The 16,085-nt window shown below is 42.9% G+C and overlaps 1 protein-coding gene across 2 annotated transcripts in view; it reads right to left on the bottom strand.

Annotated features, from left to right (window-relative positions):
• Positions 1-16,085, bottom strand: part of prex2 (phosphatidylinositol-3,4,5-trisphosphate-dependent Rac exchange factor 2) — a 102,266-nt gene that overhangs the window by 71,101 nt on the left and 15,080 nt on the right. For both annotated transcript variants that reach the window (XM_080515070.1, XM_080515071.1), the window contains exons 2-9: positions 15,700-15,771; positions 13,301-13,423; positions 11,414-11,518; positions 9,248-9,349; positions 7,745-7,906; positions 3,838-3,971; positions 2,053-2,156; positions 123-272 (exon numbers count right to left, since the gene is read on the bottom strand). In XM_080515070.1, the coding sequence (XP_080371196.1) occupies positions 123-272; positions 2,053-2,156; positions 3,838-3,971; positions 7,745-7,906; positions 9,248-9,349; positions 11,414-11,518; positions 13,301-13,423; positions 15,700-15,771 (952 nt within the window). The remainder of the gene's footprint in view (positions 1-122; positions 273-2,052; positions 2,157-3,837; positions 3,972-7,744; positions 7,907-9,247; positions 9,350-11,413; positions 11,519-13,300; positions 13,424-15,699; positions 15,772-16,085) is intronic.

Raw genomic sequence — 16,085 nt, 5'->3', positions numbered from 1 at the left:
TCAGTCACTGAATTTAAGACAGCCACTTAGAGTAAAAAAAAAAAACTTAAAGAATGGAAATGTGAGTTTCTTAACCTGGCTGCACTTTGAGTGAACCAGCCCCAATAAATTAGCCTTCTTACTTTTCCTGCGCTCCCTCTCCTTCATGATGGCCTCCAGCCACTCCTGCTTCTCCTCCGGGGTCTTGGCCATGCAGACGAACCACTTGTTCTTGGCCGTGTTGTGGATCTTCCAGCCGTTGTTCACAATGTTCCCGCTGCTGTGGTAGTCGGCTGCAAGTGGAACGGAGGGGGGGTTCACACGTTCAGAAAGAATCGTGAATATAGTCGTAATGTCACCTTTTTGCAAAGGGGTGGAACGACACACATCAGCTCATTCAGAGGAATTTCTTCATGTTTTAAGGGGAGGGCCATCAATCAGTGGTTAGACGGATCGCGCCACTGTAAACAGAGTTATTGGGAAGTTTGGCTCGCAGTAAATGAGGGTTGCCGCATAAAACACAGCAATAACATGAGCCACAAGCCCAATGATTCACTTCAGAGAAAACAAAGCCCAAGAGCATAGTGATTGTAAAACTACAGCAGAACTGAGAAAAGCTGGGACATGACAAGAAAAGAAAGTACATGAGATGTATTAGGCACTTTTAGTAAAAATACCCTTGTCCAGCACTAGTCCTCTCTGTGTAGCGTTTGCATGCCCCACACAAAAACATACATTTAATACTAACTCTTGACTGCATATATGATTGTGTGTGTGTGTGTCTCTGTTTGTCCTGTGATGGACTGGCGAGCTGCCCAGGGTGTCCCCTGCCTCGGCCCATCATCAGATGGGAGCAGCTCCAGCACTTTGTGACCCCGAGATGGAGAAAGCGCTATAAAAAATGGATGGATGGATATACAGAACTGTGCGCTCTATTTTTCAGAAAACTCCATTACGAATCTACTGAGGATGCTATATTCAATCTTGGTGTAAACGCTGGCCACGCGCTCATTTTTCTGAGCTCTAGCAGCAGGCCTCATAGCTTCTCCATTGAGTGCTTCATTGATTATCACTCTTCTCCTTTAATGAGATAAACGAGGTTACACAAATGCAGAAGATGGACTATCCATCAGCATTATTTACTAGCTCGTCCTCAGAATACTGTCAGAGCTGATGCATACTCCTGATTTACCGCCTCCACTCGTATCATAAAGATGTTAAAAATGTCAAAACCTCCAGCAAATGAAATCGAACCCTTGACTGTTCCTTCATTATTTCCATTTCTTCGAATACTTCCCTCGCTGACCTCTTGATTTTTTTTCCCCCCCGTAAGGGTGTAACAAAAAGCAAACCATTACAATCATCAATTACAATCATGTCCAAAAGCATGTACGGAGTGCTGTCCTTTATATGGAACGCCTCAAGGGCGTATTTCAACCTCAAGCAGCAAGTGTGTGCCTGGGAAAGAGTCGCGGCACTTTCATTACGGAGGAATCCGAGCTAAAATACTCCTGTCGCCCTGGATTTCAGATTGAGATCTCTTCCCTGTGGTGCAGAACACCCACGACTTACTGCTCTGCTGCCCGCCTCGCGTGTTTATCCTCCCGCTCCCTCTCCAGACCCAAACCCATCCATCTCTCGCTGAAAAACGCTCAATAACACTGCCCATCTCGGACTGCTGAAAAGGAAATGATGGCTTCTACAAATATAAATGATAATCAGCGGCTACGCAAGGCCAAGAGACACAAGTGTTGGAGTACACCAAGGACCAGCAGCAGCCCCAAGGATATGTAACTATAGATGTCTAAAATATGTTTTTAGGTAAAATCGTATTTTTCCATTGGTGATCCAAGTATAAAATCACACAGTTGTGCACCAGCCAGAGCCAAGGACTCTGTTGTCAACTTTTCTGTGTAAGTTATTACTGCATATTTTTCAACTCCCGCTGCCAGTGCTGCTGAAATTTTAAAAAATGAGGATCCGAGAGCACAGAAACGGTGAGAGAGAGAGAGAGTGGGGATCAAACTGTGCCCATCTAAAATAAATGTGGCATGTTTTTACAGCGCTGCTCACCTGTGCCATCATCCACATTTTCCACCTCCATCACTTCTGTGTTGATTCTTCCTCTGAACAGGTAGCGAGGACCCTCCGCCGAGGTCTTGCTGTTTTTTAGACGCCTGCGACAAAGAGAAACATAAATACAAAAAAAATCATTACCATTTAACACTTAAGAAACAAAAATGTATTGTGATTTTTGTTTCTTCTTGTTTCTACTGCTGACAGAATTTGTCATGCATACTTCTCAGATTGTTCATGGCACCTGGGCAAATAACCAAACTGTCAGAACAAGAAGGGAAATCAAGCAGTGCATCCACATATCAATCACTACGGTAGCCCTCAAAATTCTGCATTAAAACCGTCGAGTCTGACAAGATTCGCCAGCGTGTCACACATTTGTATAACGTGAGCTTCTCAAAACACTCAGTAATATTGAAGCACTACCAGATATTGAAAGTTAAGGTTATCCTAAAAAAGGAGCAGATACACTCACTTATTCGACATTGCCATGAAATCAAGACATATTGATCCAATCAATAAAAAGCATCTCTTTAACAGCCATCATTGCACCGCGTAAAGCATCAAACCAGAGCAGGTGGAAGGTACACAAACTAAATAATATCATATGCTCCTGGGCCATTGGGTTCAAAATGTGACAGTGAAATCTTTCACCTACAATCACATTAAATTGGCTTTTTTTTCCTCAGCTTTTCAGCTGCACAGAGGCTGCCAAAGCAAGAAAGTACAACTTGCAACATGGACTTGGCTAATTTTATGACAAATGAAATTCCTGCAGCATCTGGGATCGAATTCCTCACAAGGCAACATCAAACCTTTACCTGATGCGCCAACAGGGGGGGAGGAAATGGTTCTCAGTGCGCAAGTTACACAAATGTTCCAGAAATATCACAAACTTCATCAAAAGAAAAAAAAAACAAACACCCGCAAGATAAAATTAAGCATTTCTGGCTTTTGTGGCCGTCTTGCAACAGATAGGAGCAGTGTAAGATAATATGGGGACCCCGGTCCAGCAATCCTTTTGTCATTAGATGTAAAATGAGGATCATTAAAGAAGTGCAGAAGCTGCTGAAGGAAGAATCAAACCTGGCGGAAGACCAGACTCAAGCGTCTTTTCTCATTCCACCTTTTACATGATGAAGGGTTCAAGAAATCGTCATCCGTCAAGCTGTCCTTTCTCGAACGTCAACCTCTCTTAGGACTGGAGACAGTCACACACATGATCATCGTGTTCAAAATTCCAGACATTGCAATAAATGCAAGTTTCTTCAGTTATTTATGAAACTGCTTTGCTAATTCCTTTAGTGATATGTGCCATTTTTACCAAATGCTTTACCTCCAGAACAGAAGCACTATATAAGTCAACAATGCATAAGAGTTTCTTCATTCAACACAAGCACATCTAAATAAATGTCATAATTTGGGACAGACAATTGCGTAGCACCTGGGAGGATAGTTAATATCGCCACCTGGACTAGTGCCATTAATTGAGATTACAGATTAAACTCTTACTACTCTTTCACACACAAACACTAAAGAAAAGTAGTTTCCCACGGTACAAGTCTCAGATTTCCTTAAAGAAAGTAAAGGAACTAGTGCTATGTATAATTTATGAGCTGTATATGTTCAGAAGGAGTTCAAAAAGAGAGGGAAAACTGAAACCTTTGCATAAACATTATTTTCCTTCCGCATCGTAAAGAAACACACGCCCTAATAAAACATTTAATTCATCTGTTACTTTGTGGGTTTTGTGTACAGAGGAATTAGTGAAGAGTCAGACACCTATTTTTCTTCTTGCAGTAGACCAGAAGTTTGTCAAACAAGAAGAAAATCCTCTCCTGAATGTTCCCAGCCGAGATCTTCAGCAGGACTCCCTGCATGAGCATCTCCGTGCAAGTATCCGTGATGTTGGAGCCCTGAAAATGGAGGGAAAAAAGTCAAACAGACAAAACTAAAAGTTACAGCAGGCGCAACACACAAGGGGAAATAGGCAAGATGCTCGGATTTAAGCTAAAAACAATCTGTTGCGGTCCATTCAGGTCCACGTTTGTGAAATGATTTCTGTACTATAGAGAGTTTACACAGCGTCGGCACAGGAGGAGGGATCACCCAGCCCAGCCTTTCCTGCTCTCTCTTTCCCTCTATCTCTCAGGGGTCTGTGAAAACACTCCCTGCTTCCTCTCACCAGATTGCTGTGGGACTTTAAAATACGCGCTTGTTAATAGCTTCTATAGAATAACATCCCGTCCAGTCAGTCAGTGCGCTGCATTGTCGCGCCTGGCCACCATATTGGTCGGGCTTCCTGCTGAAAGTGATAAAGTGTGCTGTCTTTTCCTTTTACCTTGCCTGCTCTGGGAATTTATGTACCCCGTTTGATCAGCCCTTCAGAGCTAAAAATAACTCCCATGTGCACAGAGGCGGAAAATGTGCTAAGCAGTTCCTCCTGCTAGAAAAACCGGCGGGCCAAAAGCCTATCCCGCTTTTTCCCCTTCTTTTTATTTGTCACACTTTTTTTTTTTAATTCTTCATCTTCTTTCTCTGCTACTGATTGTTTCTCACTTTCCTTTCCCTGTTCCATACCTCTGTATCTTTCTGGGCAGAAAGATTTTTTTTTTTTGTTTTGCTCATCAACTCTTCCAAAACCTATGAGCAGATGTTAGAGTGATTTGCAGCCGGTGAATATGTGCAGCGCAGACACAGAAAGGCCAGCTTCTGCAGGTCAACCTGAAATGGCCAATTAACTCCATCACACCATTCCAGACTGGAAAGCTGCATTTCCTTAATGGAACAACCGACGCTTCCCCGTTGTGTCGCATGCAGACGGTGTTTTCAGTGACGACGGGGTGGATAGACAAGCAGCATAGAAATGATATAAGGTCCCAATTACACAACAACCATTTCAAGACAAAACTGAAAACTTCTGTGGCTCTTTTAAGGTGTTGCTATTTCAAGACAAGTGTTAGTCTTGTAACAAGTGAAAGTCACTATAACTAAATGAATAGTATATATATATATATATATATGAGAAATACTGGGATAGATGACCATATATGAAATAATCATATGGTCATTTGCCCAATAAAGGTCTAAGGCAACTTTATATTAGGTAGTTGATGAAGGTTTTTACTTTGGTGGTTTGGTATGAAGATAATAATATACTAGAAATGTAATAGATTGACAAAATAAAAAGGCAACATAATTCACTTCTTGTTCCTCTTTGGATGAAGCACTTTGAATCATCCCAACCTGCATGACAACTATTATAGAGACACTTTTTTGTTTGGCACAAGTCTGATTGTGATTTGTGGCATTGCTGAGCAGTAAACTGGTCAATCTGCACAAGAAACTTCCAATTTTCCACTCAAGAAACCTTTTTGAAGGGTGTAAATACTTTTTGCCGATTTTGATTAAAAGCCTAGAAAAACTAACAATCAGGATGAAGAATGGGCAACATTAAAGCAGGAAATGTTATTAATTGGGAGAAAGGTGAAGGAGTCATTTCGAATTGTATCGGCTGATGACCTGGAGAAATGAAAGCACTTTCAATAATAAAGAAGCCAAACCAAGCAAACTCTACTTTTTATCTGCATACTAAATAAACAAAAGAAGAAAATGCGAAGTGAAAGACGACTGGCAACGACCGCCTCCCGTTCTAAAATAAACACATTTTCAAGGCAAAAACACTTGCAACACCAATCAAGTGGTCCTCGCCGCTCTGACAAACGCTGGCAGCGTCCAGCGTGGTGACCACACCAGGCCGTCGGCCGGGCCGGCCGCTCCCACCCGGAGCTGCCAGGAGGCCCGAGGGCGGCCAGCTGCGCAGCAGGTCAGCACTAACAAGCAATCAGACCGGGACGAAGAGGAGGAACGAGGGAGGGAAAGAAAAAAAAAAAACAGCAGCTCTCACAGCTCTCATCCCTCCATCATTCCTCAAACACCCACACAGAAAAACAAGCAGCAGCCGTCCTTCACTTCTTTCTCTCCTGTGTTCTCCTCCTCTTCCTCAGTGGCTTCAGCCAGGACTGTGTCGACACAAGATCTACGTCGTCCCACCCAACACTCGGCCTCACGACATTCTTCTCTTTAATGTATTTATTGTAATATCACATAATCTCAAGATTATTTGTCTAAATCCGCTCGGATCCAAACACTGTCTATTTTTGTATATTGGCTTTGAAGCTGGAAGAACAACACTGGAAGCTCTTTCACAACGTCCCGCTAAAACTAAATCAACAGTTTAATATTCTCAGTGACGCAAAGACAACATGGCTGTACTCTCCCCGTGTCAAGTCTTTCTCATAGCCCAGTTGAAAGACAGTTTTTGTTCAGTTACTGTTTACAACTGTAGTCTGAAAATACATCAGTACTGGCATTGTCTTTTTGCTTGCATGTGTCTTGTAAGCCTTCAGGCCCCATCTTCAAGAAGCTGGGTCAATAAACCAAAAGCATCACGGTTTCTTGACTTACAATTGCCACCAGTGTTTCACTTTCCAACCACGATTAGGCCTACTAACCCTTTTTTTAAGTTTGACCTACAACTCAGGAGCCGGATTTATCTCAACACACAATATAGTCTATATATCTCTACGATCTATCTGATAATGTCACATTGGTCACCCCCAAAGCATGACTGCTTAGCTATAGGTTCATCCAGGCAGAAAAAATCTGGTTGCTGTGAATACAACTTATTGTTCACAGAGAGTACAAAAGGAGCTTAAAAGGCTCCAAAAGTCATGCCACTTGGAATTCTTGTTGAATTACCTGGCGTAAAGGCTAAGTGGATTTAAGCGCGTCATGACTTTCAGATTTAAAGGAGGAAGCTCAGCTGGGAGTTAAAGGGGGAACCAACTTCACAAAACTGTGTAAAGTCAATCAACCTATCAAAAGGGTCTAATGGGAATTAAACAGAGTAACCACACAGAGGAGCGACAGTATGTCCTAATTACCAGTAATGAGTGAAACTGTTCTTGGTTTGGATGTTGGACCTTATTTTCCTGCTTGACTTGAGTATATAATGTCATTCACATTGAACAGAAGTTGACTGGTGATGATGGCACCACATTGTTTGGACATATTTTTCATGTTCCTGACACAACAATAATGATATTTTGGCCTTAGCTTAGTATATAAATCCACGGCACCATAAAAAAAAAAAAAACGGAACTGAATTACCTTACTATTGCTAGATATATTATTTATTATCTCTTATTTAATCAATGATTCACCATAATGTTTATTTCTAACACTGGTAGTACAGTGGGTAGTGCATGTCATGGGTCTGAAACCAGTTCAGGTCTTTCTGTGTGGAGTTTGCATGTTCTCCCTGTGCATGCATGTGTTTTCTCCAGGTTCCCCCCACAGTCCAAAAACAAGTACAGTTTATTGGTGATCCTAAATTGCCTCTCGGTGTGAATTTGGATCTAGTTTGCCTCCGTGTGTTTGCCCTGTGATGGACCGCTGACATGTCCAGATGTATTATTAGAAAATGTTTTATAACATATCGAAGCTCACATTTTTACAATCTCCATGCACATTGTCTATGAAATATGCATAACAAGTAGGTTATGGTGTTTTTACATTCAACATTTTCTCAGAAATCATTTATACTTTTTTTTCTGTGTTGAAATGAAAAAAAAATACAAATAAAAAAGTGTAATTATCACAGCGTGCCAAGTTGGTTGAAGCCCACCTCCCAGCCCTCGATGTGGGACTGCCACTCCTCTAGAATCTCCAACTTCTCCATCTGTCTCTTGGCCTCGTTGATGCTGGAGCACACGGCCTTCATCACCTGAAGAGATTCCTGTACCAAGACGTAGTCGTTATGCTTCCTGGGCGTCCTCTTTAGGAGTTCCTGTAAATATATAGACACACGCACATTAACATTAGTTGTTGCTTTTCTAAACAAAACGCAAAACATTGAACAACTTACAGACACCAAGGAGACTTTTTTTTTTTAGTTTTACATTCCAACACTGTTTTATTAATTTTGGGGGTCACTCTTGTCCAAGTCAAAAAAACATGTGAGTACCCACACTCATTATGTTTCTATGCCTAAAGGGAGCAAGACATGGATTTCGGTTGATTTCATGCCGAATTTCCTTAAAGCAAAGAAGAACTTTTAATTTTTACACCCATTTTTGCCACCATAGTGAAGTCAGTAATGGTTTAAGACTGAAAGTATGTACATTATGTTGCAATACACTGAATCACATTAAATTCCTGCAGAATAACTATTAACTTGCAACAGTTTGCCTTACCTGAACCGAACCCCTAACTTCAATCTAACCCGATAATTCCTTTAATGGGGGCATCAGTTTTTAACCTCTGAGTGGTGAGTTCACAGTGGAACAAGGCTGTAAGCTCACAATGATGAAACGTCATCCACACAAACACTGTCAAGCTGTTTATAAAAGAAAACTCTTGTCTGATGATTTACATTGCATTAAAAAAAACAAAAAAACAATGGCATTGTTTGTTCACTCAGCTTTTCAGCCTTCAATGGTTCTTAAGTGTCATGGTTTACACCCTGCCACAACATGCCAAAGTCTAGTAAATGTGATGGCAATCACCCTCCATAGCTCAAACACAGTGTGTCAGCTACTATAGGACTGATTTACACTCTGCTGATGGCTATCTGTGTCACTTAACAAAGAGGCGGAGGCCCTGGCAGCTGGAGGACTTCAAATGGCGGTGCATCAGATTACCCCTTTATTATTATAACATCCCTGTGCACATGCTGGTGGCTGTTTAGAGCACGCCTGGTTGGATTAATAGATCATAACAAGATAAATGAAAAGGGACAGCTCAGATCGCCAACTCAAACGAGTCTTTTGAAAAGGGATTTAATTTCAGTCACGTTTCAAAGTTGGAAAAAGTTGCTTTCTAAGCTAACACCCGGAAGTGCAGGTATGAAAGAGTGCGAGTGTGCCGCGGGGCAGGCTGAAGGTGATGATAGGCCTCATGTTATTCCTGCAGTGTGGTTGTGCCGGGCAACCAAACCAGAGACGTGTCAGAATATGAGGCCAATGTTTCATTAGCCAGGAAGAGCTGGATGTCAATGGGCCGGGACGGCCCTAACTAATGACTAGGTGGTGCTGGGTAAAGGAGAGGAGGAAACATGCGCCACATGAAGGTGGCACATGGGTGTGGTGGCTTTGCAACACATGGTTAGCGTGCACGAGGCCATACTCACTCTGAGGAGCAGGGGGTACTTGCAAATCCGCTGAATAGGAGCAACCAGGTAACCCTCCAGAGGGACTTCAGTGTTTTTCCTCCCTCCCAGCAACATGCAGTTCTGTACGAGGAGAAGAGGAGGGAATCGTTAAGTTGTTTCCGTTGGGTTCGTCCTTTATCCAGTTTAGGGTCAGGAGGTTTGATCCAATCATGGCTGAGTATGAATGAAAGCTACCAGGTTACCATTACAGGGTCAAAACGGAGAGACACGCCACATATACACATATATGTGGCATATACACAGGAGTATCCACAGGAAAACACATGTGAATGTGTAAACTCTATCCAGAAGCTATTCCAATTCCACAATCAAACCATGGACATTTTGTCTTTAAGGAAAAAATGCTATTGGTTATTTTCAAAACAACGAAGTATCAGTGTCAAGGGTCAATCATACGTTTTTCAGGGATTCATGAGGCCATAGTAGCAGATAGTAAATTATGTACATGATTTTCCATCATATGCACTGCTGTGTGTGCAAACAAAAGTGATTTATTTCGTAAAGATTGAGGCTCCAGCAAAATCATGAGCATTTCCCACGGCTCAATGGAGTGCTTCAAATTAAATGACATTCATAGGACTCACAATTCGGAGCACCAGAGGAATTGCAAAGTTAACCAAGGTTGCATGTGAGTAAACGTCCAGCTGGGATGACACTGAGGTACAATGGGGCAACACTTAATCTTCCAATCACAATGATGGCATTTCAGTCCCCACCTTGACCCGTCCATGTGCTCAAGTGTCCTTGGACAACACAATGAATCCTGGAGGTGTATTGAAGTGTCACTGGCCATGCACTGCGCATGGCGACTGCACAACTGGTAAAGCCAATTTACAGAAAATGAAAGGCCGGCAAAGACACTAAGGCCATCTACCACAACCTTTTGTCTTTCAGTGAATTGAAGTAACTCTCACCTACAAGGGAGGCGCTGTAGGTCAGAGGGTTACATTTTCATTGTCACTTCGTTCTCAGCCGAAATTCAGATGAGCAGCTTCTGAGTTACAATGCAAACACGAACCCGAGCTTTACAGGCGTCAGCAGGATAAAGGTTTAGTGGAGGGTGGTGGATATCTCCACCCTGGTCACTGTGTGACCTGAGCTATATTGGCTCATGGCTGACTGCAACTGGGGGGAGGTAACGCGACACTCAAATAGCCCTAATGGAAGCTCGAGGTCACTGAAAGGTCAAGGCTGTAAAGACCCCGTTAAATCAAAGTCAATTAATATGTTTGCCTCCTCTGGCTTTCTAGATTAAACACACTCATGGACAGTAAATCAGACATGGAGCTCTCGCCACCGCTCTTCTCTGACGGTGTGTATAACATGCGCGTTTCATCTCTCACTACATCAATTACAGTCAAAGGAAAAAGGTCACACACCGCCTCTGTTTGCTGGCCGATCAATACAAGGCTGTGGTCACACTGTGGTCTTCTGCCTGAGCAGCTCAGCCACACAAAACCTTTTTTTTTCCTTTCTCGAAAGTCTTTAAACATAAAGGGTGACGGGATGCATGCTAACTACCTATGCCTAAAAGGAAAGGGTGAAAAGTGTGATAAAGTGTAATCATGTCGAGGCGGAGCGTCCCGAGCTCCATGGAGGGGGACGGGGTGAACAGTTTAACCTCCCCGAGCGCGAGCCAGCGGCGGAGACGGAGTCATCTTTTGTTCTCTTGCAACACGACGCTTCCAGCCTCCGTGGAAGTGAAAGCTTCTAGGAACGGCGGGACAGGAAGAGGGAGCTCGCCCACACATGGGGCAGAGGCACATCAGCTGTCAGACACACTGGAACATAACGTGCAGGGTTTTACACTGTCCAGCTGCCGTGTGTGGGTGACTGTCTGTTTGTGTATCTAAGGGGAGAGCGCCGTTGTGTTTTCAGATGTGGGAATGGTTTTGATCACTCATGGATGTTCTTGAAATCATCTGTACTTCATAATTTTCAGCTTCTCATATGGTTGCTTCAATGCAATTGGGTCGTCTGTGTGTTTGTCCTGTGTTCCTAAGGCATTAAATGTGGTTTTCAGAGGAGGATGAATACGCTCCAGCGCCGCCTGCAGCTGGTATGTATAACTGGTACGCATGTTACAACCTCCGCATTATGGGGAGGGTTGCAATTTCTTCTCACCAGTAAACATGTCCTGACACTCCTGATCTTATTGAGCTCCAGCAGCAACCTCTGGGCCTTCTCGTGATTCCCGCCGTATTCGTCATAAATCTGAAAGCGGCTCCTCTGCAAGAGTCAGAAAAAGTCAAGGTGAGAAGGATGCATGGGGAGTGAAAAGAAACACATTAAAGGCAGAAAATATGAGTGAGAGGGCGACAAAGTCAAACAGAAGATGGGGAAAAGAGAGAATGGCATCAGGAAATAAATTAAACCAGACAGGGCAATTTTGAAGATGGACGTGTTGACTCAAAAACGAAGCCAAAAGAAAACCACAGAACACAAAGCAGTGTCAATTGTTCTCCAGTCTCATACAATAATACATAATGAATAACAGGATGACACTGTGCAACAATTTAAAACGTACCAATAATTTTGAAATAAATTAATAACTGCTATTAATTCAGTACCTGCTTCACTAGATCATCAGATCCACATTGTGAGGGTGTGCTGCAAGTAGAGTTTGCAGCTTTTCCCAAAAGGATTTTGAATTTTTTCAGGAAATTTGACAATTTGTGCACAAATGGAGGAACCTTTGTTTTTTTTGGAACTTCCACAATGTTGAAATAGCACTTAGCTAAATCGATGGATCATAAGACTTTACCAGTATGCTACCTTTTTGGTGGCTCAAGATGAGTTTGAACGAATATGATTTTGACACCCCTGGTGGACTGCCAGAAGAATACTGTGTGGGACAGGGAATGGGGTGGGGGTGGGGGGGGGGGGGGGGGAGGTTTACAATCGTATCCTGTCATCTGCCTCGCAGCCATATGACTGACAACTTTCCACTGAAGCTATTCATATGGCATTCATAGGCCATTGTCTTTAAAAGCCAGAAGTGGGACCAGACCACACAGCCTCTAAATCAGCCACGACAAAGACACTACAGAGCAATAAAAATAGCACGCAGTCTTCAGCCAAGCTGCTGCCTCACAAGACAAAGCTGCTGATGTGAGGAGACATGGCTGTCATAACAACAAGCTGAGGCGCTGCAAAACACAACTTTGGCTCAGCTTTTAGAGATGTTTACATATAAACCCTCAAATTAATGATTTATTGCTCTGGAAGTGACTTCACTGTCATACAATCAAGAAAATTGGAGTCTTCACTCCGCCTGGACCGCGTTGATGTTCGAACCAGAAGATTTTTCATTTGAAGAGTAAAGTCAAGATTGCGTAATTCTTTCCTGGACATCTTATAGCATCAACAAATCACTACGCAGAAGGAAACTTTGAAAGAAATCCGCAGAACGAAGCAAGTGTGTCTAATTTGTTTGTTTAATCGCTACGGGCTCTCATGTTCATTCTGACTGAATTATGGTGGAGAGTCATGGTTTTTCAGTTTTGTCTCTGAAGCATGTTCCGTGTTCCCAATGAGGTCATGTCATTATATCCCTAACTCTGCCATCTGTGCTGGAAGATCATCTCCCCTTCACCTGCAAGAACCGCGATCGGCCACAACTGAAGCCGACGACGCCTTGAGCCCAGCACATGGATGGTAAGATTTATTACCCTTAGAAACCTATTATATGCCAGGCTGCCTCAAGGTGCTGCATCAAAGAAACGTGATATATAGTGGGAGAGAGCCGTATATCAGAGCTCTATCAAGCATATCACACATGTGCGCTCCCTCATCACGAGTAATCCGGAGAGATAAATTGACGACATGTGGAGTCGCTTGTCCTTTTCAGGCGTGCTCAGAGATGGAGCTGCGTGTGCATTTGAGTTTCCGTAAAGGAATTCTTTACGGTGGGGTCTTCTTTTAAAAGGTTATTTATGCACAGAGGTTACCCATGTCCAGATGAGCTGCATGAGAGCAGCTGTTGAGTAACGAGATGAATGAGTTACGTACAAAGTGCAAGAAGCAACGGCCAATTTCATGGTGAGCATGAGGGTCGGGCTGCAGCAGCTCCTCCACCATCGACAGGAAGTCTTTATGAACAGCCAGAATCTCCTCGATGTTGGAGAATAAGACCTGAGAGGGGAAAACGGGAAGTTAGGATTAGTGCTGTTAAAATTGCATTACAAGTTTTGAAAAAAAAAAGAATCTGTAATTACCATTTTCATGTATTTATTTTATGTAGCACACGCGTGTCTGATTACCATATTGCTAGCATATTTGCAATTACTAAAGTTTGAGTGTGCATGTTTTTTTGTACATTTTCACAAAGCAGATGAGCCACAGAGCTGCTGTTTCTCTCCGTCCAACTCACCAAACTATATCCAAAGCTGTTGTCTTCAGCTGCTCTGTTACTATTTCACTAAACTCTTTGAAGACAAACACCTTTAAAAAAAACACACAAAAAAAACTAATTTGTGCTCTGATAATGTGTCAAATCAACACTACAATAATGCAGCTATGTATTAAATTAAAAATATGAAGTGTCTATTCGGCTGTTGCAACTTGAACCATAAAGTTAATTTATTATATTTGTTTGTTTTTCGGGGGTGTTTGTGGGATGCTCTGTCCGTTTCAACCTGCATTCAAACCCCCCACTCAAGCTCAAGGTCTTAACCCTGTGTGCCACCAGGGGCAAATTCAAGGAGTCAAATAAAAACAACCCAATCATGTTAACTGGACATAGGAGATTATTATGAGCAAAATTATCATAAGCAAAAAAGACTTTGTCTCCAAGTATCCAAATACCTTATTTCCAAGATTTTACTTAACACTGGTGGAGACACCCTGGATAAAAACTCAGTAAGGAAGTGACTCGTCTCTCGTCCTACTACTTCCTTTTAGGCAGTTCTTTCAGATTGCCTGAATCAATAATTTGACAGATGCTGCTTTTCTTGTGGTCAATATGGCATCTCGTATGTCTGAGGTCACAGATTAAAGAATGAGGTTTCTTTGTAAAGAGCATCTCGGCTTTTGATATTTGAATTTCAAACACTATTAAAAGTTTTTTCAGCCTTTTTTTTTTTTACAAGATCTGTTGTGAGGAAGTTTTACCTTCATGTGGTGCTGACCATTTGCCCTCACTTATGCCATTTTTGTGGCGATATTAAAGGACAAAACAATATGCAGACGTTGACTTCAGAAAGAAGTTAGGCGAGTAAACGCAGAGCATGAATCCCAGAAGGCTTTCATGGCTGTTCTGAGGCTAAAATAATCTTGAGTGAATCTAAAAAGAAAATCGAGTCAAATGTGATCAGTGTGTCCCCACTTTGGTGGCCTAGATGTCAATCAGATGCTCAGTGATGTCACAGATGTTGCTCATGCTTCTCTAAAACCTCCTCCGCACAACATGTTCCCAAACAAAAACCAAGCACGAGAGGACGTATTCCAAAACACGGAACCTGTGGCAAATATCCACTGAATGTGTGTTTACCTTCTAAAGTAAGCAAGCTCACAGAAACAGCCACCCCCCCCCCCCCCCCCGCTGTGAGACAGCATCCTTTATTATCCTCCAGATTCATTTATTAATAGAATATATTTACAGCTGCTTCCTGGATCGCCCACGACTTCTTTCTCCATTTAGTCTATTTTGGGTTGAAAGAGCAAAACCAGAGCGCCCCACTGTGGAGTGGGCTCTGTTGAACCCTGGTTTGAGTCCACGTGTCCTCAGCAATTTTGAAAAGTTCCAACTTGGGAGCAGTTTTCAGAAATTTCCAGTGGCTCCAAGCAATGTTCTGGTGTAAACGGACACCCAAAACACAACGAACATTTTCAGTTTTCACCTGAAAACGTTGTTGTACATTTGGACGTCCATTTGTGACTCTAAATTGCCTCAAAGTTGGATGGAATGGATGAAGCATGCAGTAATGAATTTATTCAGTTGTTAAAGTAACTTCCCAAACTCTCACATTTCAATTTACTGAATGGGTTGGGCTTTGGGGCTCAGTGGAGTAGACATGTTCTAACTGTGAGTGGGTGGGTTTTCTCCGGGTACTCCGGTTTCCTCCCACAGTTCTAAAAACATGCATTTAAGGCTAATTGCTGCCCGTGGGTGCAAATGCGAGTGTGTGATTGTCTGTGTGTTTCTCGAGTGATGAACTGGCCGCCTGCCCAGGGTGTACCCTGCTTTCTCTCACAGTGAGCCGAGATTGGCCCACAACCCTGAGTTGGATGAAGTGGGAAGGAAGATTGATGGATGGGGCACCCCTGAGGGAGTGAACGCAGTTTCAAATGGAATTTCACCGCTTTTCATGGCTTGGGTTCCTGAATAAAAATAACGCTCGTGTGCTGTGCCCTTGGCAATTATCTAAATCTGAATTATATAGTCGAATACCTCCCAGAGTGGGTCTCACCTTAACCGTTTCCTCTGTGATGTTCTTGTCGACTTTGGTGGCTGCGTACTGGTTGAGACGATGTAGAAACACCTGAAGTGGAGCAGAGGAGGAAAGCAACAGTTAACACCTTTGCACTGGGTCTCGCGATTGAATTACCCCGTTTGGCTTCTGACCGATTGCACCTCAAACAGGCGAACTACAGGACCAGATTTGAGGCTTTGTGTGCAGCTGCAACACTTGGCTGCCACAGCAAATTGGTGACCCTCACAATGGACACCTTATATTGGTGAAACACAATCTCTCTGCTCTGGATGGTGAAAGGAAAACACAATGATTGCAGCGCATTGTATTTCAAAGGCGACGTTTAGTAGCTGTGGATGTGAGTTGGGGAGGCCAACGGCGTG

Source organism: Blennius ocellaris (genome assembly GCF_963422515.1).
Source record: "Blennius ocellaris genome assembly, chromosome: 19".
Lineage (NCBI taxonomy): Eukaryota > Metazoa > Chordata > Actinopteri > Blenniiformes > Blenniidae > Blennius > Blennius ocellaris.
This window is presented reverse-complemented; position numbering and strand designations above follow the sequence as displayed.